At 36.6% G+C, this 27,062-nt stretch overlaps 1 protein-coding gene across 10 annotated transcripts in view; it reads left to right on the top strand.

Annotated features, from left to right (window-relative positions):
- The window catches only part of NfI (Nuclear factor I), a 36,253-nt gene that overhangs the window by 1,395 nt on the left and 7,796 nt on the right, over positions 1-27,062 (top strand). For 2 of the 10 annotated variants that reach the window (XM_085486845.1, XM_085486843.1), the window contains exons 2-9: positions 329-1,694; positions 6,804-6,959; positions 12,503-12,694; positions 12,864-13,047; positions 15,387-15,440; positions 15,663-15,761; positions 16,678-16,818; positions 18,123-18,266. In XM_085486845.1, the coding sequence (XP_085342971.1) occupies positions 1,614-1,694; positions 6,804-6,959; positions 12,503-12,694; positions 12,864-13,047; positions 15,387-15,440; positions 15,663-15,761; positions 16,678-16,818; positions 18,123-18,266 (1,051 nt within the window). In that variant the 5' untranslated portion in view covers positions 329-1,613. Of the gene's footprint in view, positions 1-328; positions 1,695-3,546; positions 4,407-5,126; positions 5,568-6,803; positions 6,960-12,502; positions 12,695-12,863; positions 13,048-15,386; positions 15,441-15,662; positions 15,762-16,677; positions 16,819-18,122; positions 18,267-27,062 lie in introns of those variants that run through there. The other 8 variants (XM_029312620.2, XM_029312619.2, XM_029312618.2 and 5 more) reach the window with 8 other exon arrangements.

Genomic DNA, 27,062 nt, shown 5'->3' with positions numbered 1-27,062 from the left:
CCGCATCGATTATTATTCGTGTAGTAGATAATCCTTACTTATTCAAACAGTCGTATATTATTATAAATAAAAAATAATTACACGTTTTTGTGTTATTATATATAATAATCACATTAATATAATCAATAATCATATATGTATTTTCATTAATATTTCCTCTTTCTTTTAAAGATTATTCTTATATGATTTGATGATTTCAAACATGGATTTCTCATTTTGCATTTTATTTTCGCGCGTAACTCCTGCACAATATTTAAAAATCTGATTTTAATATTTTAGTTGTTTTATTCTCTTTTCGAATTATACCCTTCTATATATCTCGTGGCAGAGCCTGCACTCTGACATCGAGCTTGCGCGACGCTGGTCGCTTTTTACGCCGACGCCGACACCGACGCCGACGCCGACGCCGACGCCGACGCCAACGCCGACGCAGCTTTCGTGCTTTGGAGTCGACGTAGTCCGAGGCCTGGCGTCTTCCGATCGAGGGCAAGGGAAACTAGAAGGAACCGAGAGCTCAAGAGAGCTCTCTTGCCGTCGTCGTCCTTGTCGTCCTCGTCATTCGCGTCGATGCGACAATAAAGACAACCTGAAAATTGAGCGGCAACAAGAGGAATAGAGAGAGAAACAGGGTGGAAGAGAAAAAGAGGAGAGGGTGCAAATCCTGGATAAAGATACAGATGGGACGAGAGAGGAAGCGGAAGAGCACGAAGAATCGAAACGGTAAAATCAAGGAAAAGAAGAGCAAGGAATACACGTAAGAAAAAAGGAAAAAGAAGGCCAAAAAAAGAGGACATTCCAAAAGACGGGAAGGAAAGAAGGCGATATCGAGACCAGAGGAAGGGGTGAAAAAGCGGAAGGGAGAGAGGGAGAAAGAGAGAGGTACGACATAGTGTGGGGGAGAATCGCAGACACTCTGCGTGCGGCACGAGAGAAACACAGAAGAGAGCAGGAGATCCGAAATCGAAAAGAAATTCTCAACCGCGGCTAGATAGGATGCGTGTGCTTGGGTGCGGCGTCTCGTCACCACCCGACAAACGACAGTTTAGCAGCGTCAAAAGCGTCCGGAATCCTGCCACCCGCACCAACGTCGGCGAGCCCGGTGTCGGGAACGACATCAGTCCCGCGGAATCGTTTGCGAGAGGTGCCAGCAGCTCGCTCGCCAGTGCCGTCGTGGACGAGAGGAAGAGCGAAGACCGGAAGAGGCTGGTTCCGGGCTTGAAAAATTGGCGTCGCAGCGCACCGTTGTCCGGAAAGCTCGGTACCACGTGTTTCGTCCTGGGAAAGCTCGACCGAGTCCCTCATCCGAGTTCTGCTGGTGCAACCGTCCTTAGGACGCGGCGATCCCCTGCGATCGGACACCTCTGCGCTCCGCACTGAGAGAGAGAGAGAGAGAGCCGTTTCTTCCCTACATGATAATAATCATCGTCGTCGGACCTGGGCTTTAAAGCGCCGTTGTATTTTTTATTGGACGACGACGAGCGACGACGAGCGACGTCGAGCGGCGTCGAGCGGCGTCGAGCGGCGTCGAGCGGTATCAAACGGCGTCAGACAGCGGCGGCGGGGTCGTGACCAGCCGGCTCCAGCCTGGCTCTCAGACCACGTCCAGACTACTCATGTTCATCCCAGACACTCTGAGAAGCTGCATGGTGGAACCGGATGTCTCGACTTACCTGCAGGCTCCTTCCGTCGGACAGGTGCTTCACTTTTCAATCATCTTCATCTTTTTCGCTGCGCGTTTGTCAGAAAAAGCAGCTTCGCGACTCTTGTCAAATTTACGAATGAAATTCGTCTATGCTCTTCATCTTAGTTGAATCTGAGAGCGTACACCAATCAGCTTTTTGCAGCTTTTTCTGCTGAACGCAGCCTTTTTTACCTAGTTCTGCTATATATGTTTACGTCCTCGCATCTTGCTTGCGTAGAGGTGGTTTTATAATTTTCCGATTATCGCGATATATACGGTGCAAATGCTTTATTCTTTTCTTTGTAATGTAAAGATGAAAACTGCGAAAGAGTTGGAGACTCGATATTTGTCTTTTGGCGGTTATCGCGCGAGTACGAGTGCATTTCGAACGTTGCGCGCGCTTCGGTGCTCCGTTACGCTATTTAAGCCAATGGCCAATCTTATCTCGAGACATGTTATAATATAATGAAGTCTTGTTGATACAGAACCAATTTTCAGCAATATAGCTACAACTCTTGTCTCAAACACTTTACGCTGAAAATATTTCTTCTCCGTCTCGCATCATCTTTGATAGTTTATTCATTTATTTATTTATTTTTAACAAAGCGGTTCCTTTTCCTTTCAATTTTTTTATTCCATTTTCTCAAGAAACATTTTATGATTGTATCGCTATTGATCAGACAGAATCATACTCTTCTTTGTACATTTTTTTCTAAATTTTAAAGAAAATCTATTCTTGTTTTATTTTTAAATTTGAAGATGTCAGAGAATGCTCACTGAATCACCCTCTTCTTTGGTTTTTTTCTGAATTTTGAAGATGTCAGAGAGTGTTCACCAAATCTTATTTTTTTATTCTAAATGTTGAAGATGCCAGAATTAAGGCGAATCAAATCACTCTCTTATTTGATGTTTTTGAAATAAATTTTGAAGTTAAAGAAAGAGAATGAACTCATCGAATCAACTCTTGTTTTTTTATTTTAAATTAATTTTGAAGATGTCAGAGCGTTCATCAAATCACCCTTTCCTTTAGTTTTTGTATAAATTTAGAAGCTAAAAAAAGAGTGCTTATCGAATCACACTCTTCTTTGTACATCTTTCATTCTAAATTTTGAAGCTATCAGAGAGTGTTCATTGAATCAACTCTTGTTTTTTTATTCTAAGTTAATTTTGAAGACGTGAGAGGATGTTCATCATTAAATCACCCTCTTTTTTGGTTCTTTTTTTATAAATTTTGAAGTTAAAGAAAGAGTGGCTTATCCAATTACACTCTTCTTTGTACATCTTTCATTCTAAATTTTGAAGCTATCAGAGAGTGTTCATTGAATCAACTCTTGTTTTTTTATTCTAAGTTAATTTTGAAGACGTGAGAGGATGTTCATCATTAAATCACCCTCTTCTTTGGTTCTTTTTTTATAAATTTTGAAGTTAAAGAAAGAGTGCTTATCCAATCACACTCTTCTTTGTACATTTTTCATTCTAAATTTTGAAGCTATCAGAGAGTGTTGATCGAATCAACATCTTTTTTATTCTAAATTAATTTTGAAGACGTGAGAGGGCGCTCATCATCAAATCACCCTCTTCTTTGTACTATTTTCCTAAATGTCTAAAACGTCGAGGGTGGCATAAAGAGAAGGAGAGAGCAAACTCTGTCGAGGAACGGGGAAAAATGGACGAGAGAGGGTTAATATATACAAAGGGGATGGGAGACGTCGACCAGCGGTCGACGTTGCGTAGCGTCGCGTTGCGTCGCGTCGCGTCGCGTCGCATCGCGTCGGTTCGAGGGCAAATCTAGTAAGCTAGGACAGGGGCTATTAATAACTGTTTAGGGTGCCGTACCTGGCCGCCGCGCGGTGCCGTCCGCGTCTCGATACGCGCGTCTCGACGACCGGCGCGGCGTCTCAGTGTCGTCGCGACGACCGACGCGTTCCGCACTCTCGTAGGACTATAAGATTCGCGGTGCGCTTCTCGATCTTCGGGGATACTCCGAAGCAGCGCCCTCGCCTACGTAATCGCGCGTGTTAAATAGCCGAAGACGAGAGCGTTTTGGAGCTTCGAGAAAGAAAGAGAGAGATACACTCTTGGCTGTTACCCGTGGGTCCAGAGCTCCCTCCGAAACACTATCCGGCGTACGCTTTGCCAGAAATTTTTCAACGTCGAAATGCGCCACTCTTCCTCTGTAAAGAGTATGGGGAATCTGTATATCATGTGTGCTTCTTGTTCCGTCGCAGTTTGCGCCGCTAAATCTTGATCGCTCGAATTTTACCTTTTATTTATATCATCCACTACTCTTGGATTATATTCTTGTCGCGCGCGTGTCGAATCGGTGCACGATATAATGCGTAATATTTAGCATAGAGAGGTACCAAAGTGGTGCTTGTTGTTGTTGGTGATTCTTGCGGTCTCTCTCTCTCTCTCTCTTTCTACCCTTTATTAGTTAATAATAGGCGAAGAGTTTGAATCTCGAGAGAATATTTTTTTTACGGGTTTCTTGTGTTTGGTAAAAAATTCTGAACCCTGAAATGTTGAATTCGGTTGCGACTCGTGGACCTCTTCGAATAATAAGTTCGCGCCACGCAATATTGCGCGAGTAAGTACAGAAGAGGAAAAGAAGGAGGAGGAGGAGGAGGAAAAGAAGGAGAAGGAGAGACGGTGGTGGCGGAAGACAAGAAGGAGAAGGTGACGGACTCTCTAATTTGAGTTCGCGAATCGCTCGTACCTGACAATGGTACGTTTTCCGTGTGACCATCGTTTTCCGGGAGTGATTCACTTTTGCGCTTCTACCTGCTTGGCTGCTCGTCGATTTTTCGCATGGATTTTCTCTCTATCGCGTGAAGAATAATTTGTAATAAAAGAAAAAAAAAAGAAAGAAAGAAATGGACGCGTTTCTCTTTTATAGCTTTCGCGCGCTTGTACCTCTCCCAAAACACATCCCAAGGTTTGTCGCGCGTTTCTCTTCTTCCAACGTGTTTTTCATCCTTGCCGCGAGACGACGAGAGTGTTTAACGTTCCTGATTTTCGTTGGCTCCGAAAATAACAGCGTTACCTATACACAGATGGACGCGCGCGTCCAACGTACAAAGGCGTGTCCGTATATTAAAACGTCCGTAAACGACGCTCTCATCTTCCCCAGGTGTGCTCGTTTTCTCATTGTTTCGTCCGTCTCGGGGTCTTTCGATTCTAATGTCTGTCCAAAACACGTAAAAAAAGAGCGAAAACAAGAAAGAAAAATGTTTTACTTCTCCTTCTGCTCTTTTTCCTCTTTCGTCGCGCGCGCAAACATCTCGGCAAGGTTGCTGGTAGCTAAAATTTAAAAATTGCGCGGCGCAAATCTCTCAGTTGGGAATAAGCTACTCTTGTAGACGACAAAGATTGCACAAGTGAGAGAAATCCACGGAAAAAAAAAGAAAAGAAAAAAATACATATCGCGTCTCTCGTCTTCCTAAAGTTAGGGATCCCGCCTGAAGAGGATGATGATCACTCGATAAACGGCGAAACGCAGCTCTCCACGTGGTTAGCGTCGATAATAATTACGCGTAGGATTAATAATACCCGGAAGTATATTACATGGACGGGGACAGTGTCGCGAGGTATTCAAGAGATTCCTGGCGGCGGCTGGTGAGACCCTCTGTCAAAAAGTGCGGATAAGTAGAGACGATAAATAAAGGCACACGTGCGAGGAGAGAGGCCCAGAGTTTGCGCTTCCTCCTGGGAGATACGGGGACAGATGAGGCCGCGAGCGACTCGCGGCTGCGAGCTGGCGGAGTATCGAGCTCTTCGTAATCGTTACCGCGAGGATCGCTGCTTCTGACAGCTGGACGCTGACAGGAGGGACGAACGGACGACGGTAGTGTGCTACAGCAGCTGCGGTGTTTGCGAATACTCGATGGTTCGTTTATGTTTTTTTAGCACTTTATTCGTAGCAAGATGTGCACGCCGAGAGAGATTTCTTGCAATTACACTATAGATAGAGAATATCAAAGAAAAGACTAGGGAGGAGGAAGCCAAAAATATTAATATTATTTGCATTTAACTCTTTATCGGCTGTGCAGAATGAAAAAAAAACTCCACTTAGAATTTAAGTGTTCCTAATAACAAATCTGGGCTATTCTATATATTGTATATAAAACACCAAGAAAGCGAAATAATTACAGTTTTCTTATCGGTTAGATTTGATTAGCTTGACCTGCAAGCAAAAAAAACCGATAAGAAAACTGTAATTGTTTAACTTTCTTGTTTTTTTTTGATATACATATAGAGTAGCCCAGATTTGTTATTAAGAACACTTCAATTCTAGTAAAGAATTTTTCAATCTGTCCAGCCAATAAATTGTTGAATGAAAATAATATTAATCGTGTGTCTGATGTATTCTAAATATATTTTTTATATTTAAAATACAAAGATAAATAAAAAGAGTAAGGTAAACCGAGCGTAAACGAATGAGGAATAAAATAGCGCAAAGATTATTGATAATAATAAAACAAGTTAAATAAAAGAATTATCCTTTATGTCACGAAATGCATGTGATCCATCACAAGTCATTCACTGATACATTTATAATTTTAACAGAGATAATCAACATTGCTGGTACAGGTGTATCAACATATCAATCTCAATTTATGCAAATAGTTTATAGAATTTTGTGCTATTACTTTTATTTTCTTTCGCTCATTTTCCAGGATACGATTGTATTTCTATTTTTAGCGAGATTCATGGATATTAAATCAAATTATTCTCTAAAATTGACCGAATGCATGATAAATGTTTCTTTTGACCAAAAATAGCGGATATTTTTAACGACTTTAGCTGTATTAATTTTACCAAATTATTTAGAAGAAGGTTTATTGTTACAAATTAGCTCTCACATAATTTGTTTACTTTAGTTTGCATTTTTGCCGACACGAAGAAAATAATAGAAACTTGCTTGTTGGTTTGATAACAAAGACATTTGAATTGATCAAAACTGATGTTGCTAAATTAAATTTAATAATATGTATAGGCAGTTGACAGTTGCATGTGTACTTGAAAAAAAGAAGAAAATTTTCAACTGCAAAGTTTCAACTGACAAGACAAGAGAATGTAGATAACATGACATAAAAAAGAAATAAACATTGTGTGATTGCAGGATGAGTTCCATCCATTTATCGAGGCTCTTCTACCATTCGTGAAGTCTTTCTCGTACACATGGTTCAACCTACAAGCTGCCAAGAGACGATACTATAAGAAACACGAAAAGCGGATGAGCTTGGAAGAGGAACGTCAGTGCAAGGAGGAACTTCAGGTGAGAGAGACTCTTTAAGAAATTCATTTTACCTTTCTCTGATTTTTCCACCCTATTCTCTTGCATTATCTTCGATAAAGAACAGAGATTGAATTATACCAATAAATAAAGTCTCGTCCGTTAACAATTAACTGCGAACGATGAGGATTATAAATTGTTAACTCGACTAAACCTTTCAGCTAAATATTATTTTGTTAATTAAACCTATAAAAATATTTAAACGAAATATAACATATTAAATTTAACAAAACGCATATTTAGTCGAATCAACAAATTTTTCTTTTCAGTGTAGGAATTGAATCGTTGCAAAAATTTCAAGACGCGCAAACAAAATAAATAAAATAATGTTTCCGACAAAATTTCTGCCGGAGACCGTCGCGGTGTTCGACGATAGTGCATTCGAATAGTGCTATCGTTGGTAATGTTATCGGGCCGTTGCTTCTCCACCGTCATTCCCATCCTCCCCCTTGCGACAGGGTTCGATCAATATTTTAATTTCGCGATGTTGCGGTATTTAGCGGAAGAGCGGCTGGCATTAACTGGTGGCGCATAGGCGTTTCTTCTTCTCTTCGTCTTCTTTTTACATTTTCAGTATTTTCCTCTCATTTTCGTTCCTGGCATATCTAAACAATGAGGACGTTTCGCGTAAATTCACGTCGCCGTAATCACACAACAAAGCAGTCATTTTCACCATTTCACGACGGCAAACTTTGGCGAAAATTGCGTCTCTGGAGTAAAACATTGGGGGGAAAAAAATGGAAAATTACGCTCGTCTCGCGATCATTCGCGTACGTGTGTCAATCTGCTGGCCTTGCGAACGATACGAACATGAATGAAAGTAAAAGGTCGTTGGCCACATGCTAAAGTGTACGTATGAATACTGGCACGATGCGGTGTTCGGTGTAAGGTAACGCGTTACACACATTCAGGAATTAAGATGCGCTCTTTCCTCTTGGAACTCTCTCTAGGGAGACGGTTAAAATATGATAGGTGTTGTTCCAACGTAGTTTACTTTGCAGGATGAAATGATGAGGTTCTAGATAAGAGATAATAATGTAAGGAATATACAAGCATGTTTTGAAGAAAAGTTTCTTCTCGAGTCTACTTCACTTAAGTATTTATAATAACAAATCGGGGCTACTACATATGTATATATTATAAAAAAAACCCAAGAAAGCAAAATAATTACAGTTTTGGGTTAACCTAATCTAACCGATAAGAAGACCGCAATTATTTAACTTAATAAAAGATTGTTCATTCTATGGTACAGCCAATAAATAGTTGGACGAAAATAATATTTATCGATGAAAGACACAGTCAGCATCCCCTTAATATACATCGAAGAAAGGAATAAAGGGGGATGAAAAGAAAACAAGAGAGCATGTATACACGATGTACATACATATGAGGCAGAGACTACGTGCGACGCAGGTCTGTCGTTTTCTCTTAATTTCGAGACAGACCGCAGTACGATATCGACTACTTGAATTCGGGTGTAGGGCATCGCGAGGGACCGAGCGAGAAGAAGCGAGCAAGTCGGAGAAAAAGAAAGAGAGCGCTCGCAATGGATGGATAGACGGGGATAAACCAGAACGAGAGAAGGGGGTGGCTCGACCCGGCGCGTCGCGTCGCTCGTAAGAGCAAGGAAGAGCAAGGAAGAGCAAGGAAGAGCATACACGAAGAGTATATAGAGTATGTGTAGGAAGGTTTGAAAGGGTCGTGGTGGATCGAGAGGGGTTACCAGCACCAACACCAACACCAACACCCACGAGAGAAGTATCCGCTACAGCAGGGCACAGGCACGACGCACACCAACTTTTCGGCAACCAAGGGGTGAATCGGGGATAAGCGAGGGAGGGTTTAGGGCGGTCGAAAATGGTGTTGGGGAGGACGTAGACATGTAGCGCATACGCCGTCGCGACGGAGGCTGCGGCTACGCGGCGCCTACCAACCACCATCTATAATCTCTATGCAGATATCGATTTTCCACCCTGTATTTCCTAAATTTATGCAAACTAGCGGCGCTACTCCCTTCCTACTGCGCTTCCGTTCGCTCGTCGCCGAGCATTGTCACCTTTTCCGCCTCGTTAGCCAAACTACACATATATATACAGCGTAATTGCACATTTGTCTCAATACGTTTTCTACATTGCGATTCGTTCCGGCCCAAAGGGGATAACAATTGAAAATTAATCCACCGAATCCTGTTCCCAACGTTCTGATAACGCGTTCATTTCTTCAGCTTTTAATATAAACTCGTTCGTTCGGTTCACTATTCACCGATAATTGGTGACCAGCAATTACGCCAAGAGGTACATTTTCGTTTCAATTTGGATTATTATAATTTATTACCAAAATTGTCGAGCCTTGATGTTATACAATCTTAATACATTGTTTGATTACAAGTAAATTCCGGAGAGTTGAACGAAAACTCTGTGGAACCTATATCCTCGTACTTATCAAAGATTGGCAAAACAAAAATGTCGTTTCTAAAATGAGAAAAGGAAGAAAAAGTAAGGGTTAATAAGGAGACGAGCTCAACTTTGGGGTAACATCGACGATTCGGAGGTCCAAGAAAGATAGTCCTTATGGGACGACTCGAGAGGGGTTATAATATTTACAACATTCTGTGTAGACCTCGGAATTGCCTATAAAGAAATCGCAGAATCGCTTTGTTCGCGTCATAACGTAGTAACGTAAAGGGTCGGCTAGATATACACGGTCGGGAAGCTTGCCAAATTAATAAATATATATTCCCGTTCTCTCTACCCCGCTTGGAATTTTCTTCGTTCCATTCCATGCACCTATTCTTATCATCGAACGACAATCTACTCCGGGCTGATCTAGTCTCTGACCTCGAATGCGTTGCTTTGATTTTGTATCGACTTGCGCGAATACGAGCGATAAATTTCTTCTGTCTCCCCTGCAAATACGTTTTAGTTATCTATAACAACTAAATATCAGCGGGTTTGTCATGTTTTGCTCGTAAATTTAGAAGAAAGCTTTTCTTCTTTGTTTCCCGTTTCCAAGCATTGAATGATGCGATGCAGCACTTTCGAGGAAATGTGCATATTGATAATGCAAACATCGCGTTCGTACTTTATTCCTCGTGTTTCAAAATAGCTCGTGGACGTAGAACGTTCTAGCGACTAGATTTAGCATTAAAGTGCGAAGCGATTTGAGGAAGGGAGGATTGAAGATTAAAATCAACGAGAGGAGAGTACATAGAAATAATTACAATGTTGTATTACAAACCAGGATGTCGAAAATATCGTTTTTCGAGAATTTTTCGAGATTATCATCGGCAAAGTAACAAAGATTATTGATGCATTTGATTTCTAGAACTGCGCGCACGCGACAGATAGCGAAGAAGAGAGAAAAGGGAAGAATCGGGGTTTTCATATTTGATCTGAAATAAATTGGCAACAGCTGTCGTGACAGGTGTGCTGCGTACATGTGTGCATATGTGTATGTCATCGAGTGAACGCTTAGGAAAATAAGGCCGAAATGCGACATCAAATTGATTCGGAAGGAAAAAAATGATTAAAAAAAATATATATATATATATATTATAGGGAAAAAGCGGAGTCGTCCGCGTAAAAGCCGCGCCTTCGACAGGGTATATACAGCTTATATACGTACGCATGTCACGGTGTTAACGTGCGTACTCTCTAGAAACACGACGATTCTCGCGAACACGAACAAGGTTCTCCTTCGCATTCGGCATACCTGATATCGAGCGTGCACGCTTTCTCCGAGAGCGTGAGCGCATCGCGAGCAAAATCCGCGCGAACGCGCACCTACATCCCTCGCTTTATTCGCGAGTGCGCGCGCAAAAACGTGCCTGACATTTTATTCGCGCGCGGAAATGTCGGAACGTCGACATGCGCGTGACGCGCAAACTGCCGCTCCGCTCTTTCGCCCGCCATCGCTAACAAAAAAAAAAAAAAAAAAAAACTATCGCCAATTTATTACCGTTCATTATACACACTTGTTACCACGGTCTTATATACAGGTCAGGACACTTCTAGTACCATATATCGACTATATGCTGTCAAGCCTAACAAAATGTAACTAATATGGCTGCTAACTCGGGCCAATTTATTCAATGTGCGCCAGCACAGATTTTTTTTATTTTGACAGTTTTTTGACAGTTTTGTCACGGTTAAAAAACCGTCGGAATAAATATTAAATATTAAGAATAGTTTTTATTAAATTATTTAAAAATAGTGCTACAAATAGTAGGTACTACAAAAATATATTATTATATGACAGGCCAGAGAGAGAGTTGGCTGCCATATTGGTTACATTTTTTATACACTTCATTTTAATGAGTGTCCTGACCTGTATATAAGACCGTGCTTGTTACACTTAATTGACTCTGCCAAATTTGATCATTGCCACAAAAGTAGATTCTTCCTTTTTTTTCATTTTATTTTGTACCCAAATTGACGTCATTACACGTCGAATGACGTCAGTTTGCTACAGTTTGTGTTTTGAATTTTAATTTTAATTTGTTTTGTTTGAATTTTAATTTAAGATTTATAGTTGCAAAACTGCATGATGGTAAAAAATTGGAAACATGTATAAAATGATATTCCTCGTCTCCAAATGACGTCAGGAATCTTAACTGTATATCAGTGATTCGCCGAGTACACCCTGCGTATGCTTAATAAATTTCGGATGAATACAATCAGCTGTAATATTTTTGACGAACGATTATCGGCGTTGGTTGGGAATCTATCGACGATAGGAGGAGGATACTCGGACGGTATTTAGCTTAGCCGCGAGGTAGGAAAAAAACGTTTCGTCTCGCGTACGTGAGTAGCAAAAACGGGCTAGGCGAGATAGATCGCATTCTCTCTCTCTCTCTCTCTCTCTCTCTCTCTCTCGCGATGCATTCCACGCACTTTCAATGCATTTCTCAGGGATCTTATGCATGCGTGTGTATTTGCTATTCCGAGTGTGACGAGGGTCGCACGCGTGCGCTGCATATCGCTCGCCCGAGAAAGACGTCCCTCTCCTTCTCTTCGAGATTGTCGCTAGTCGCTATTCTCGTTACAAGCTTTACAAACTCGACGAAATTTTCACATCGGACCGCCGAGATACTTTCCAATTGTTCCGCTATATACCGAAAGACAGATGGGATCGGTATCGATACGCGGTGAATTACATTTTCTGTCATTCTATATATATATATATTTTTTTTTTCAAACGTGTCTATTTTTATTTCGTTCAATCTTTCATAAGATTATTAATTGAATAATTTTATTTATTTAATTCATTATTTTAATAATTATGAAATAATTGTTAATTTAATTGAATAAGGTTGTAAATAAAAATCTAATCTAAATCTTTCCTTTCTCTAGAACGAGAAGCTGGAAGTGAAACAGAATATTTTTATTTGGTTCAATCTTTCATAAGATTATTAATTGAATAATTTTATTTATTTAATTCATTATTTTAATAATGATGAAATAATTGTTAATTTAATTGAATAAGGTTGTAAATAAAAATCTAATCTAAATCTTTCCTTTCTCTAGAACGAGAAGCTGGAAGTGAAACAGAAATGGGCCTCGCGGCTTCTCGGGAAATTACGGAAGGATATCACGCAAGAATATCGGGAGGACTTTGTGCTGAGTATTACGGGGAAAAGACCAGCGATGTGTGTTCTGAGCAATCCTGATCAGAAGGGCAAAATGCGTCGAATCGATTGCCTTCGTCAAGCGGACAAGGTATGCCGACGTTATTCCAATTTCCGCTACTCTCATCTCTGTTATTCCAATAACTCGTATATATCCTCTTTTCATTAAACGGGACAAGTGAAAAATACGAGCGATTTGTAACGTTTATTTTTCGTCCGACGATACCGTAACGAATCGTTTCGATTTTCTCGTGCCGCAGGTATGGAGGTTGGACCTAGTTATGGTGATCCTTTTCAAGGCAATTCCATTGGAATCGACAGACGGGGAACGGCTGGAGAAGACTGCCGAGTGCGCGCAACCAGGACTCTGCGTCAATCCCTATCACATCAACGTTTCCGTCCGGGAACTGGATCTCTATCTCGCTAATTTTATCACGAGTCACGGTAAGGCAAAATTATTCATTTATTCATTTTGCCCGACTGAGATCGAAAGAGCCGATTCGCTTCTTAGAATTTCAAACACCGAATTCGATTCTTAAAGAAACGACGTGGTAGAGAGCGAGAGAGAACATAGTATTATATTAATTAATTGATTAAAAATGAACATTTTTTTTCGATTGTAAATGTTTGTCTTATAATTATTTACAACAAATATACTTCACGGTGAAATGTAATTTTCAGAGTACGTGGAACGTAATTATAGATAGTCCTTTAATAGAACATGCTATTAAACCGCGTGAAGCGTAGTTGGCGAAATTTCGTATATATATTTCGAGTATATATATATAACGCGGAGGCAAGTCGTGTAATAAAGTTATTAAAGTGACGACGTGACCCCTCGAGTTTTCCAAACAATTCGGCTAAAATCAACCGATGGAACATGGCGATCTATAGCGGCAAACCTACATATAGAGACACTTGTATTTTTCCTTCTTTCTTTCTCTTATTACGTTGCTCGTGACTTTGCTTAAATTTTCAACAAATTCAAAGATTCTTTTCACTCTTGTCAATTTTGTCAACTATTTATTTCACACGATTGATCTGAATTTAATTTAAAATATAAATGCGTAGGGCCCTTTCTTGCATTTTTTTTTCTTTTGGAAAAGCTCTTCGGAGAGTAAAGCGTGCTTCCTAGAGCGCTTAAGTATTTATATCGGCACAATAAAATATCCGAGCACGTTTTGATATATACATATACATATATATTATGATGTGCTACTGCGTGTGTGTCTCTTGTCGTGCGCGAGCGCGAATGAAACGTGTAGAGAAAATGTGCACGCAAGCGCGTGACCATGCTTGCCGCTGTATGCTCGCTCTATAAATAAATAGGCAACGGACATCTTTAGCGAGCTCACAGAGCTTCGCTTATACGTTCATTTTCTTTCATGCCACTGAAAATACCTGAATATTTTTGTACCTGCGAAATTCGTTGTATATCGTTCCGATTCACTTCCGAAACTCGAAACGATATATACGCACCCGTTGTATCCGAATCCAGTTGATAATTGTGAAGATTAGAGTCTATTGGTTTAACAAGTCAAGCGAGATCGAAACTGAAACAGAAAGATTCATTTTTATATATTTTAATTGTTTAATTTATTATTTCTTTTTTTCGCGACAGACACGTCTCGTTAGATTACACAAGTTTAAGAAAACTTCAAGGCTTTGTTTTGGACATTATTTTATTTTAAACATATGTATCTTCGATTTTCAAATGCCTAAAAATAGAGACAAAGAGGAAGAAAGAGAGAGAAAGAGAGAGGAGGAAGAGATTAGATTTTATATATATAGATCTTATAATCTTTTTTTAACGATATATGATTGTCCGTCTTCCATTTGGAAAAGTAAAAGAAAAGTTAAAAAAAAAACGCTGAATATATACTATACAACACAAAAGTAGGTCTTTAATTTTTTGACGAATGTTTTTTTTTTAATTTTATTTTATCATTTGTTGCATTTTTTTTTATTTTTTTGGAAAATTTGAGTTTTCATCGGTGTAAAAAAAAGAACAACTCTCTTTACCCCTCTCGATCCTCGAGAAATCGCCGTATATTTCGGACCCTCGAGTATTTCGGTGATACGTTGCGTAATGAGATTTGCGTAAAACGCGTGTGGTGGTATAAAACACCGTGTAACAGTGAAAACATTACACGCATTTTCGTCGGAAGAATAACTTTATGTAATTTTCTTCGTGTGAATATTTTTTCCAATATTACATAGCTTTCGGCGTAATATAATTGAAATATTTAAAATAGGAACGATATATTAAATTCGACTCAAACTAGCCAAGAAAATTTTTATTTTATTTCCACAACGTTTCGACCATCTGTTTTTGGTCCTTTTCAAGTGAGAAATTTCTTAATAAAAGCGCAGTTAGTTGACACTGTTGTCATTATTAAACAATATGATTATATCTGAATTTTTAAAACATTTGAAAAAACTCAAGAACAGTTTTTGACGATCCATCATAACGATAAGATGCGGTTACTTTCTTTCAAAAGTTTTTTCAAATGTTTTAAAAATTCAGATATAATCATATTGTTTAATAATGACAACTAACTGCGTGAAATAAAATAAAAATTTTCTTGGCTAGTTTGGGTCGAATTTAATATATCGTTCCTATTTTAAATATCACTAGCGACGTTTTAAGTATTCAATTTGATGAACTATTTAAATTCTCAGAAACAAAAAATCGCGTGAAAAAAAATATATTCGTGCTTACTATTGTAAATAAACGACTCGTTATTAATTAATCGCAATTTGTCATGTTTTTTCTGTTACAGAGGTTCTAAATGGTATCTGCAACGCTAGCAAAGAAGAAGACAGACGTCGAAAAGGTACTCGCATGATTTCGCGGTTTATGTTTATTATGTTTGTTTCGTGAATTTTTGTTCTCAAAAATAGCGCTGAAAAATTCATGTCTCTTTTTTTTTGTTTTTGGCGCAACTTTCGATAAAATGTTCACTTGCACGTCCAAAAAAAGTCGTATATGTACACTGGGTGTCGCGGATCTAGCAATAAGCGGATATTAAACATGATTCGCTGGGTTTTGTTCCCAGGTACAGGATACCATGAACTATATAACGGTGTTGTCTGCAATGACACGATCCTTGCGACAGGTGTCTTCAGCTCCAAAGAGCTCTGGATGCTTTCAAAAGGTACGACGCTATATTTCTCACAGATTCGAACACTTGGAGTTACTCTTTTCATTGATTGCATGCAACGATTTTCATTATTCGTATCGCGTATTTGTCCAAACGATCAATTCCAGATAAAGTCAAGATTGTCCGCGTGTTTGCGATCGGTTTCTCTGTGGATGCTTTCGAAAGGTGACGAACAGCTCGATGCGAAAGACCTTTTGAAAGCATCCTTTGATATAGCTACGAATATTGATACATATATATATATATATTTTTGCTCAAATTTCCATCGATAACATCTGTTAGAAATATAAATAACGATATATGTCTCAAGGTAAGTTTATGAACTCTCGAAGCTCTCGAAACGGGGGTCGTTACCCTTTTGGAAAGGCTTTCATACGCGACCTCTCTTAAGGACTCATCATTGGCAATGATGGCAAACGAATGGCAATACGCCATTCGTTGGAAATCAAAGCGGTGGTCGCCAATTTAATCGAATCTCGAACTTTGCATCCAGCTTCTTCTCTTCTAGACCGTGTCGTGTATTGTCTTATTTCGACGACGTATACAGGGTGTCCCTTTAATGCTCGGATTCCTGGGAGGGCCATCGATTTTCGCGCGTTCCCAATTTGTTCCGATGAAACCTTCAATGAAAATTCTAATAAAGCAACCGCGCAAAATTATTAAGAGGCTTATTTTGTCCCTTAAGAAACTCGTTATTTTCATAATTGCTCGAAAACGATCGGTGCCTCGAGACGATCCCAGGAATGAAGCGCTAGTTCTGGGACAGCCTGTGTACGGTCGAGAGAAAAATGTTCTCTCTCCCTCGTGATGCGCGCGGAAGCGGGCGATTTTTTTGCCCGATAGCGCAAGGGAAGCGAATGACACGTACGAAGACGCGCTAGGAACCGTGCTAATGTGTGTCTGGTTTCAGCGTCCATACTGCATGACCTCAGCGACATGCAGCCTCAAATAAACGCGATCAAAATAGAGCACCCGCCGTACTACTGCAGCAGCTACACCCCTCCATCCGCAGCCACGACCGCGGATCACGTTCAGCCGGCGGCTAGCTTCAGTGAGTTTCAAAATCTGCCTTTGCCCTTATTTTTAGTAGACAGAGTCGGGGTCGAGTCGAATGCGGCATCGCCGCACGGCTCTCTCTCTCTCTCTCTTAAACTAGTTCACCGCGAGTACGGGAAAGGATAATCTCGCCAATTTCAAACAAGGAAATTATTTATTCGATCTGCATACGCACGTAGTTTCTCCTCCACTCGATCTCTCTCTCATTGAAAATTTCTCATTGCTCCGGAAAGCCCGCTTTGCTCTCTTTATCGGTTACGATTATTGTACAGGGTGTATCTAAATAAGTGCGCACAATTTTTCATGATTCTTTGTCGAGAATTAAAGGGGGTTTCTCATATAAACGTGTATTCTTATGTTATCCCTCCCTGAGGAGTTACACTTTTCAGACAAATAAAGTGAATAAAAAGGAGGGAGATTTTATAAATATATGCATTTGACATAAACGTCGAAAATAAAGGGATGAAGAAAGAAAGGAAAGAAAAGATGAGATTTGTTTACAAGATCCTGGATTATCTTGCAGTCAGTTACAAGTGCTTCAATACACCCTACATATTCACTTTTTCCGATATTGCGCTCGTAAAAATAAAACGTGTGAGAAGATGAAGAAGAAATAAACAGAGAGAAAGAAGACAATATTGGAAAGGGCGATGCCAAAGAGATATCGTATACATATCGAGTCTCGTTGCAACAAAACAATGTTAATTTTATAGAGGACAGTGCCAATCAGTCAGCGAACGAAATTTACAATCAAAATAAAATGACCACTTTCTCAAGTGTGATATATGCGCGGAAAAATTTCAGCGATAAGTATATCTGGATTGTCGCCAACTATATTCCCGTGATATTTTTCTTTATTTTCTTTTATCGAATACGTACCTACGTTCCCTTTTCACTTCCACGAGACGAGAGCGAAGCACGCAATCAACCGTATATATACCATTACAACTTAATAATAATGTCAACGAGGCAAATAAGTTACCAACTTAAATTACATATGTAGCGGAAGATTGTCTCGCTTTATAATATTCCACCCTTTCAATTTCGCATGCATTATTGCAAACGGATCTTACACTCCTTCAATTAATTTGGGACAAAAAAAAGAAAGAAAATATCAATGTAAATTTCGCGTTATTGGACTTTACATCCCTTCGATCAATTTTGGAAAAAAAGAAAATAAATGTCGCAAAAACGATGATTGTGTAAATTCCTGATTTCTCGAAGAGATGAAATTGATCTAAAATAAAAATGAATAAAAAAAGTTGAAATTTGTGTTTACGTGTGATTTTCTATGCGCAGGCCCACCACCGGTTCATCAGTTAATAAGAAACGATAAGACTGAAAAGTCGCCGACAATCTCGGTTTCGAGCGCGCCGACATTTTCATCGGTCCTTAGGCCCGAGGATGGACATCGTGGGATAGAATCTCCGCATTCGCAAACGGGTATGTATATCACCGATTTTCTTTTCCAATTGTCCACTTCACCGAGAGGCTGCGAATTATTCGAAAATATCGGTTTTTATTCGATAATTTGCATGAGGAGTGGACACGTCGTACGATCAATTGTATATTTTTAATATTACGAACATCTCGAGTAATTGGTAGAAATGCTGCAGAAAGCTAAGTAGCAGATAATGGTTTTCTTTCACAAGATTGGATTATTGATACACAATAGCTATTCTATCGCCGTTATAAAGTTTCGTAAGGCATTCTTTTTACTGTGTGAACGACAATTTTTTGATATATAAATATTTAAGATACATGTGCATATATGTGCACATGTTGGCTACATCTTGAATCGTTACGTGAGGAATAAGAAAATACACGTGAACAATTCTTGCAAATCTGATTTAGTCTACAGACTAACCATTTTTACAGCGGATAGAAAGATTCATATAATTTATTGCAAGAATTGAGCGCGTATATTTTTCGGTTTTTCATATCATAATATATATAATAAGAGTCACTGTAGTCGCATCTCGTAAAAATTGCTCAAATCTACGTACTTTCAAGTGATTTAAATGAAGATCGCGCGTCTATTAAGAGTGAAAAAAAGAGTTATTTTTCTTACATATACAGAATCGAGAATATAAAATACTACATCACGAATAACGTGTATATCGCATTAATAAATACTTTTGCAGAGATATTTCGTTAGAGATTTGTATGTACAATTTTTTCAATGGGTCTACAAGTTTAATTGCAATTTTTTCAATGAGTCATCGAAGAGCGAGATATCAACGATCTTTGCATTATCGAATCGCTCTTTTATATCGATCTTTTATATCGAGGTACGCTATAAAACACGACACGATTCTTTATTCCTTTCCATTATTATTATTATTTTTGTTCTTTCTCTCCTGCCTTCATTTATCTCTCTCTCTCTCTCTCTCTCTCTCTCTCTCTCTCTCTCTCTCTCTCTCTCTCTCTCTCTCTCTCTCTCTCCTTCTGTCTTTCTCTGTCTCCCACGTGCGAGCACGACGCATGTTTGGTGACCAATAATCTTAATTATTTAATTAACATACATCTAATATCGGAATATTTATCGATCGCTTTTAAAGAGATCGATGCGCTTCACAAGTTGAGTGTAAGGATCAAATTAATATTTCATCGATATAATTAATTATTACATCTATCTTGATTACTGATGCTGGTTACTTGTCAATTCGTTAGTAAATATATTTTTTTTTCATTTATTATTCTTCACGTCTTATTATTCGCAATAAATCAAAAAAATTATTGCTATTCGAATATAGTTGAATAAAAATCCGGAACGGGAATTCGCGCAACAATCATTGTTTCTGCAACATTTGCTGCAACATTAATATATTAACATTGATATTAATCGTATTAAATGGAAATTAGAATGACAAGGAAATACGTATTATAAATTGAGTTATAATGACAAAAGAAATTTGGATTAATTAATCTTGATAAGTCTGTTTTTTTAAGAAATTATTTACGCGAAAACAAATTGAGAATTTGCGATATAAATTAAAAATCATAATCTATCTTCTTCCTCTTTTCTGCAAGAATTTACATTTATTTAATTGACAATTCTATGCCATTCGTGTACTTTAATATGAAATATATATATATATATATATATATATATATATGTGTGTGTGTATATGTATATACATATATACATATATACATATACTCTTTGAAATTTTGGTTGAAGCTTTAATTTTTGATGTGTGTGTGTTTAATGTACGATGAACCAAAATCACATAAATTTACTAAAGCATCGGATAGACAAATTAATGTGTAATCGATGTCTTGAAAATCTTTTCTAGGAAACCCACATGTTATTCTTTGAAAACGCAGTAATCTATATAAAGATTGATTTGCGATCATATACCATATATGTATAAAATCACACTTGACACATATTTATCTCCACTAATCTAATTAAATGCGTCGCAAATAAGAAGCTTATATGAACGTTTATAGAAAGGATTGGACGCAAAATATACAAGCCAATCGATACTTTTTTTCGAAATAATTCTATAATTATTGCATTCTTTTGAGGAATAATTACGTTGATCGAGCTTCGTCATTTGTACTTGAACAATTAATAGCATCTAGAAAAATGTCTGAAGGAAAACACGATGTATGCTTTCATAAGTATAATAGAATTCAAGGAAAACAAGGTTGAACCATTATAGCGCTATTCTCCTACACAAGTGATATATATCTTATATTACTTGTATGTAAATATGCCAAAACATCCGGTAGACAGATATCTATTTATTTGTCATATTAAGATTGTTTCATTATTCTGAAATAGTGTTTTTTTTTTCAAACTTTAATTTCATTTTAAACTCTGAAAATTCGTAAATGGATAGTTTTGGCACATTTTTCCTTTATACAATTAAATATTTATACAGTAAAACAATGGTTAACTTGACTAAATCGTTCAACTAAATTACTATTTTTACTATTAATTGAACATATATTAATATTTAAGTCAAATAAACGTTTCGTTACATTTAATATGTTATATTTAATTTAAATATTCCTATATGTTTATTAACAAAATAATATTTAGTTGAACGATTTAGTTAGCGACATTTTTTAGTGTATATATATATATTTTTGTATATTAATCGAATAGTATGCTTTGCATACAATTATATACTATATAAATATAATAATAAATAGAAAGAAAATAATCAGAATCTTGTACCCTGAAAAAAATGGCCAACTTGACTAAACGTTTGACCAACTAAATATTATTTTCTTAATCGAAGATATAAAAATATTGAAATACTAATATATATGTTCGATGGACAAAATAGTAATTTAGTTGAAAGGTTTCATCAAGTTAAGAAATGTTTTCCAGTGTACGCGTTCTGTCCTGTTGCAAGTAATTTTCGCGTTCACCTTTTCTAATACTATATATAACGAGAGGGCAAAATCGGGCCAATTCTGTTAATCTATGAAGCTACCCAACTTACCTACCAATCAACGACTGTGTTAATGTGAATCGCGTTAAAAATGACGCGTCATGATGTCTGTTTCAGTCTGACCCTGAGCGTAGAGAGAAGCTCGCTAACTCGACTAAAAGGTACTTTGTGACTGGTTATTGACTGTTGTCTTTTCCTCTATTTCTCTCTATCTATCTATCTATCTATCTATCTATCTCTCTTTCTATATGTATATGTATGTATAAACACACACACATTAAACACACTTGTACGCACGCGACTGTTTATTATTGTACGCGTATATACACGAATACAGAATACAATTTGTTAATTACGTTGCAAGAAGATTTGTAAGTCTCTCTCTCTATCTCTGTATATTCTCTCAGATTCTATATGCTTATCTCAAGTAGCACGACACTTTTTACCTTGCAATCAATATCAAATTGTCACATTATCAAAATGAATGCCAATATAAATCCAATCTTACGTATACGACAAGTTATATTAATCGTTTTTTCACAATTTCCAATATTTTTCGTTTCTTTTTAATAACACAAATAATAAGCTCGGTAACGCAAATGAATACATATATACATGTATATAGAGACACATCGAAATATATTCACGAAGCTAGCAAACTCGTATGGAATATCATTTTCAATCGAGAAATCAATAATTACCAAAAGTAGGACTTTGAAATATTTGAATCCGTGTTGTGGATTGGTAGGTTTATATCACATCAGTCATAAGTATTGCTTTGTGCATCTAAAGCATATATATCCCCGAATATTTCCGTGGAACGCGAAATTTGCTTATAGAAAAAAAAGATTTCAAACTATTATCTGCTGATCTCTTATATATAAAAGAGCATATAATTCGGTATAATATTGCTTACGAATAATTTTTGGATTGTGATTCTCAGCTCGATCACTGTAAAAACTGTATTCTCATTTTATGAATTTCTCATTTATTTTTAAAATATCCTGTTTTAAAATAGTGCCAAGAAAAGATTCTTTCACCTAAAAAAGGAAGTCTTCTAAAGTCTAACAATTATTATTAGATATTCCTAATTTATAAAAATGTAAACGAAATGAGATTTATTTTTACATTAACAAAAGAGTACATTATTTTACAGCACATATATATGTAAAGAAAGATAAAAAAAAACAATTTTTTGAAGAAAACAGACATATATAGATCGAGCATGAGGTATGATTCTGGATTCTGAACAATTAAATTAGATCATATTATATGTTACTTATTTATGAATATTTCTCTCAAGTCTTACTTTTTGAGCCACTTTAACCATTCTTCTAATAAATTGAAACTATTCAAACGAAAAATGACAACTGCACTGCACTGTAAATTGCAACCCTATACAAAGGACTTTCTTGTTCGATTTAACCCGTTTTACGATGGATGAGGCGAATTATTACCAGATCCTCTATATATACGCGGAATATTAAATTATAGAAATATTTTCAAAGAATAGAAATTGATTAATATATCTCACAAGGCTTATTCTTATTTCATTTACTCGATCCTATGATGATCGTTTTATCACGTGTTTTTTCATTCGAATTATATCGTTGAAAAGTCGACTGATCAAATATATCTTTAAATGTATTTAAAAAAAAATAATTATTTAAATTCCTATTAAATACGTTTCGAGAGACATATCGTCGCAATATAATGTATGTAACTACATATTAATTATTAATTATTATAAAAGTAAATTACTCATTATTCATATTATCATAGTAAATAGTTTCCTATATCGATAGTGCCAGCGCGCGAATGATAATTCTATTATAACTACAATATTAATATAATGCTAATTATAATATTACTTTTCCGGGTATTAATTTATTTCTTTGTTATTGTATTTTTTCTTTTCATAACTATTTCTACATTTTCTCTTTCAATTCCATGCAATTATTTAATATTATTATTTATTTTTGTTTGTAATTTTTTTATATTTTTTTATCAACTGTTCGGGAAAACTATTTTAAAAAACACAACGATTTATTATCTTTGATTTATATCCTTTATTTCGTTTATTGTTTACTCAATTCTATATTTTTTATTTTAATAATTAATAATTAGACTCGTGTAAATTAAAAAAAAAATATTAAGAGATAGGCCAACTAAACGATGAAAAAATTTGGATGTTTTTGATTTTATTTCTATGGATATTTAATTGAAAAGAATTCGTAATTGGGCGATCGAGTATTAACGATGCGCTCGATTGGAAAAACTACACGAGAATTAATGCAGAAATGCTGCGTTTCGGAATCGCTCCATTCATGCTTGCAACAACCTGAACTCGTCTTTCAATTTATTATTTAAAATATAACATTTATTCGATTTCCTTCTATTGATACTAGAGATTTTCTGTGGAACCTGACCGCACAATTAAATTCTATACTCGATGCATTAGCCAACCCCCCATTTCCCCATTCGTTCATCTGTGTAATTTTCTTTTATTCTATTTGTATTAGTTTCTTCTCACTTGCTTCCTCTTTCATCTTCCTTTTCTCGTCACACAATAATTATAACATTAGAATATATTGAGACAATAAATATTACGAGATATGTCTAGAATATTTTTTTATTTCAGACAATTTGGTGAAAATAAAGTGCGAGAAATATGCAACAGAGTATTCAAGCAGCTGGCGCAAATATATTATTTAATGATGAATCGTATATGACAGATTTGTGAAATCGGATTTTTTTATAAGCGCACTTTGTACGTTTTCTACGTGCATCGTCATTTTCTCACTCTGTTGCATTATCATTATCGCAGATAGACGTCGAAATATCATCTGGTGTAATTGAAAGCAAATCTCGATCTCGATTCTTTACTCACGATAACGTCAATCTAATTTTTCAATCTGTATATCATTAAGATATGTTCGGATCCAAATCCGACATGTATATAGGAACGAATACATAATAAAAGAAACGCGTATGAAGGAAAAGAAGCAGGAAGAAGAATCGTCGTAATGTAGGAAATAAGTATTTTACATTCATTTGATGGATGTTCTTAGCGTTTAAGTAGCGTTAAAAAGAATAATGTTGTATTAAACGGGAATCCAATGGTTGGAATCGAATGAAATTACGTGAATTAATTCAAGACCCTCTGTTTTATCAGGCAAGTCCTACTTAGAGCGAGAAATCCTGACGCCTGATTGCGATATGGTAAAACGCTTGCGCTCATGCAAGCAAGAATGTTATGTTAGCACTAATGACAATATATATATATATAATAATAATATATATCTATGTGTTAGATCGGTGTTGCATCATATATTGTGTTCCTTATACCTGTACATATACATATCTATATATCCGCCTGCAGCTATGTGCACGATATCGTTGGTGCGATTCTTCCATTGACCGCTCTGAGCCGAAAATTGATACTATTCTGTTATCTACACTTTCTTCCGACCAGTGTTATCGGTGACGAAAAAAAAAGAGTGATACCTTTCACTTTCAATTCTAACATGTGTATTGTAGAAATGTCAATAACTTCGCGCGCGAATGTTCGTTCGATTTATTATTTAGATCGCATGCACATAAAATGAAATGTGTGTATATCAAAAATATCAATATATATTGAGAAAAATGATGAATATATGAACAAAAATTTCGATATTAATTCAAGCGCTTAAATTACATGGGGCGAATGACATCCGAATCGACAATATGTCCCGAATCTACGATATTTTTCCGATTTAAGGGGATCCTAAACGCGGTCTTGCTTCATCGATGAAACATCATTTTTGCGCACTCTTCTTTTTATTAGTTGCGTAGAATAATCAATGCTTTTCCACGGTTAAAGTATATAAAGAAACAAAGCGCGAACCTATCGATTTTATTAAAAGAATTTTTTTTTGTTTTAAACAAAATCGGTAGGTTCGCGCTTTAGTTTCTATATGTATAGTTTGATCATGGAAAATCATTTATTATTTTATTCAAGCAATGAAAAGAAAAGCGTACGCAAAAATGATGTTTCATCGATGAAACGAGACAAGACAGCGTTCAGGATCCCCTTAATGATTTTGCGATCGTCAGATCGATCTTGCTTACGTCATCAAGCCGTCGTCGATTCACTCGCTGAAGGCTTGAAACAATTAAGTAGTACGATCGAGAATAGCCCGACCATAGTCGGCCCTGTGCTAAGCATCGTGTCATCTCTCCTTTTACCTCGGTCAAAAATTCATCTGGTATCTTTCTTTCTCTTCTTTTGAATTCCAAAATTTGATGTCCACGTATAAAACAAAATTAACACAAATAAATTGTGAAATAAAAAATGTATTACATTGTTATATAATATTGAACCAATGTCGCGTATTTTTCAAGAAGAAAAGAATTTACTTTAATAACGACAGAGATCTTTCATTCTATTTTTATCTCTTTCTATCTCTTCCCCCATCTGTGTATGTATCATGATATATGTATATATATATATATATATATATATATATATATATTTATATATATCTACATAAAAAAATTCTTTGCCTGTCCGTCTGACCCATCTGCCTGTTAACGGCCGCCTTATTCGAGTTTAGTAAACTTGCTACTTGTTTCTCTTATTAGAGTGAAGAATATTATTCCCCAAACTCTATAATAACTTTCTCCCAACATTTGGAAGCATCGTCTGTATTATTATGTAGTAAAGGCAAATATAGTGGTTGGAAACGGGTGGATAAACAGACGGACGGCTTTTCTTGCTAAATGCGTAGTACGGTCTACCTAGCAAGCTAGTTGTTGCTGTCTGTCTGTCTGTCTGTCTATCTATCTGTCTGTCTGTCTGGCGGTCTGTTTTTGTCTATTAATTTGTTCCTCTTGTTTAACAACTCCATTATATAACACCTATTCACGTGATCAGTTTTCGACGATACAGCCTCGACGCGGCTCGACGATCGAAAGACATTTTATCGGGTTCTAATAATTTTATTCTACATAAGAGTGCGATTTAAATTATTTTTATCCTTAAAATTACGATGACAAAAAATTGGTAAAGTCTCTTTAATTTTTTTTCCACAATATTCTTTGATGCGATTATTTTTATTGGATATCTAAGAATATAAAGTATACATGAAAAAAGATATACTTTTAATTTTATCTATTGAGTTTTTTCATACGAAAAAAATAGATATTTCATATTGTTATAAATAAAATTATAAGATTATAATTTATTATATATTTATTAATTACGTCCGCGCGCGTAATCGATAAATAATGATCGATCGATCGAGCTACGATCCAGGCTGCGTCTATCCTAAGCGTGCACTATATTATATTTTAGTTTCATATCACTCTTTCGATTATATTATTTCCATATTATTCACTGTCTCACACGGCCAATGCTCTTGGTATGCTGGATGGATTAATTGACTTACTTAATTGATTAATATGCAATTCATATATTCAAATATATTAATTGAACATTTCTGCCCTTTCCGTACGGTATTATCTACCTATATTCTACACTATATTATCGTTGCGATGTTGGTGTTGTTGTTTAATACATCTATATATATCTATATATATACTCTAATCAATATTTTGTATTGATGTTGATGTTGTTGTTAATTTGATGTTTTTGATGTGTTGTTTAGTCGTTGTTATCTTGCTGTTTGTTTGATGTTTGCACTATGTTGTTGCACTCTGTGTGTCTATGTACACACCTACATACGTACATGTATATATCTCTCTTATCACGTATTATATGCGTACACGTTATTATCTATTCCATGCACAAAATTTCGATTGTGTACGAAAAATTTTTCATCTC

This window comes from Nylanderia fulva, unplaced genomic scaffold, assembly GCF_048542155.1.
Source record: "Nylanderia fulva isolate GAGA-0341 unplaced genomic scaffold, ASM4854215v1 Scaffold48, whole genome shotgun sequence".
In the NCBI taxonomy this organism is placed as follows: domain Eukaryota; kingdom Metazoa; phylum Arthropoda; class Insecta; order Hymenoptera; family Formicidae; genus Nylanderia; species Nylanderia fulva.
Note: the sequence above shows the minus strand (reverse complement) of the source record. Positions and strands in the feature narration are given on the sequence as shown.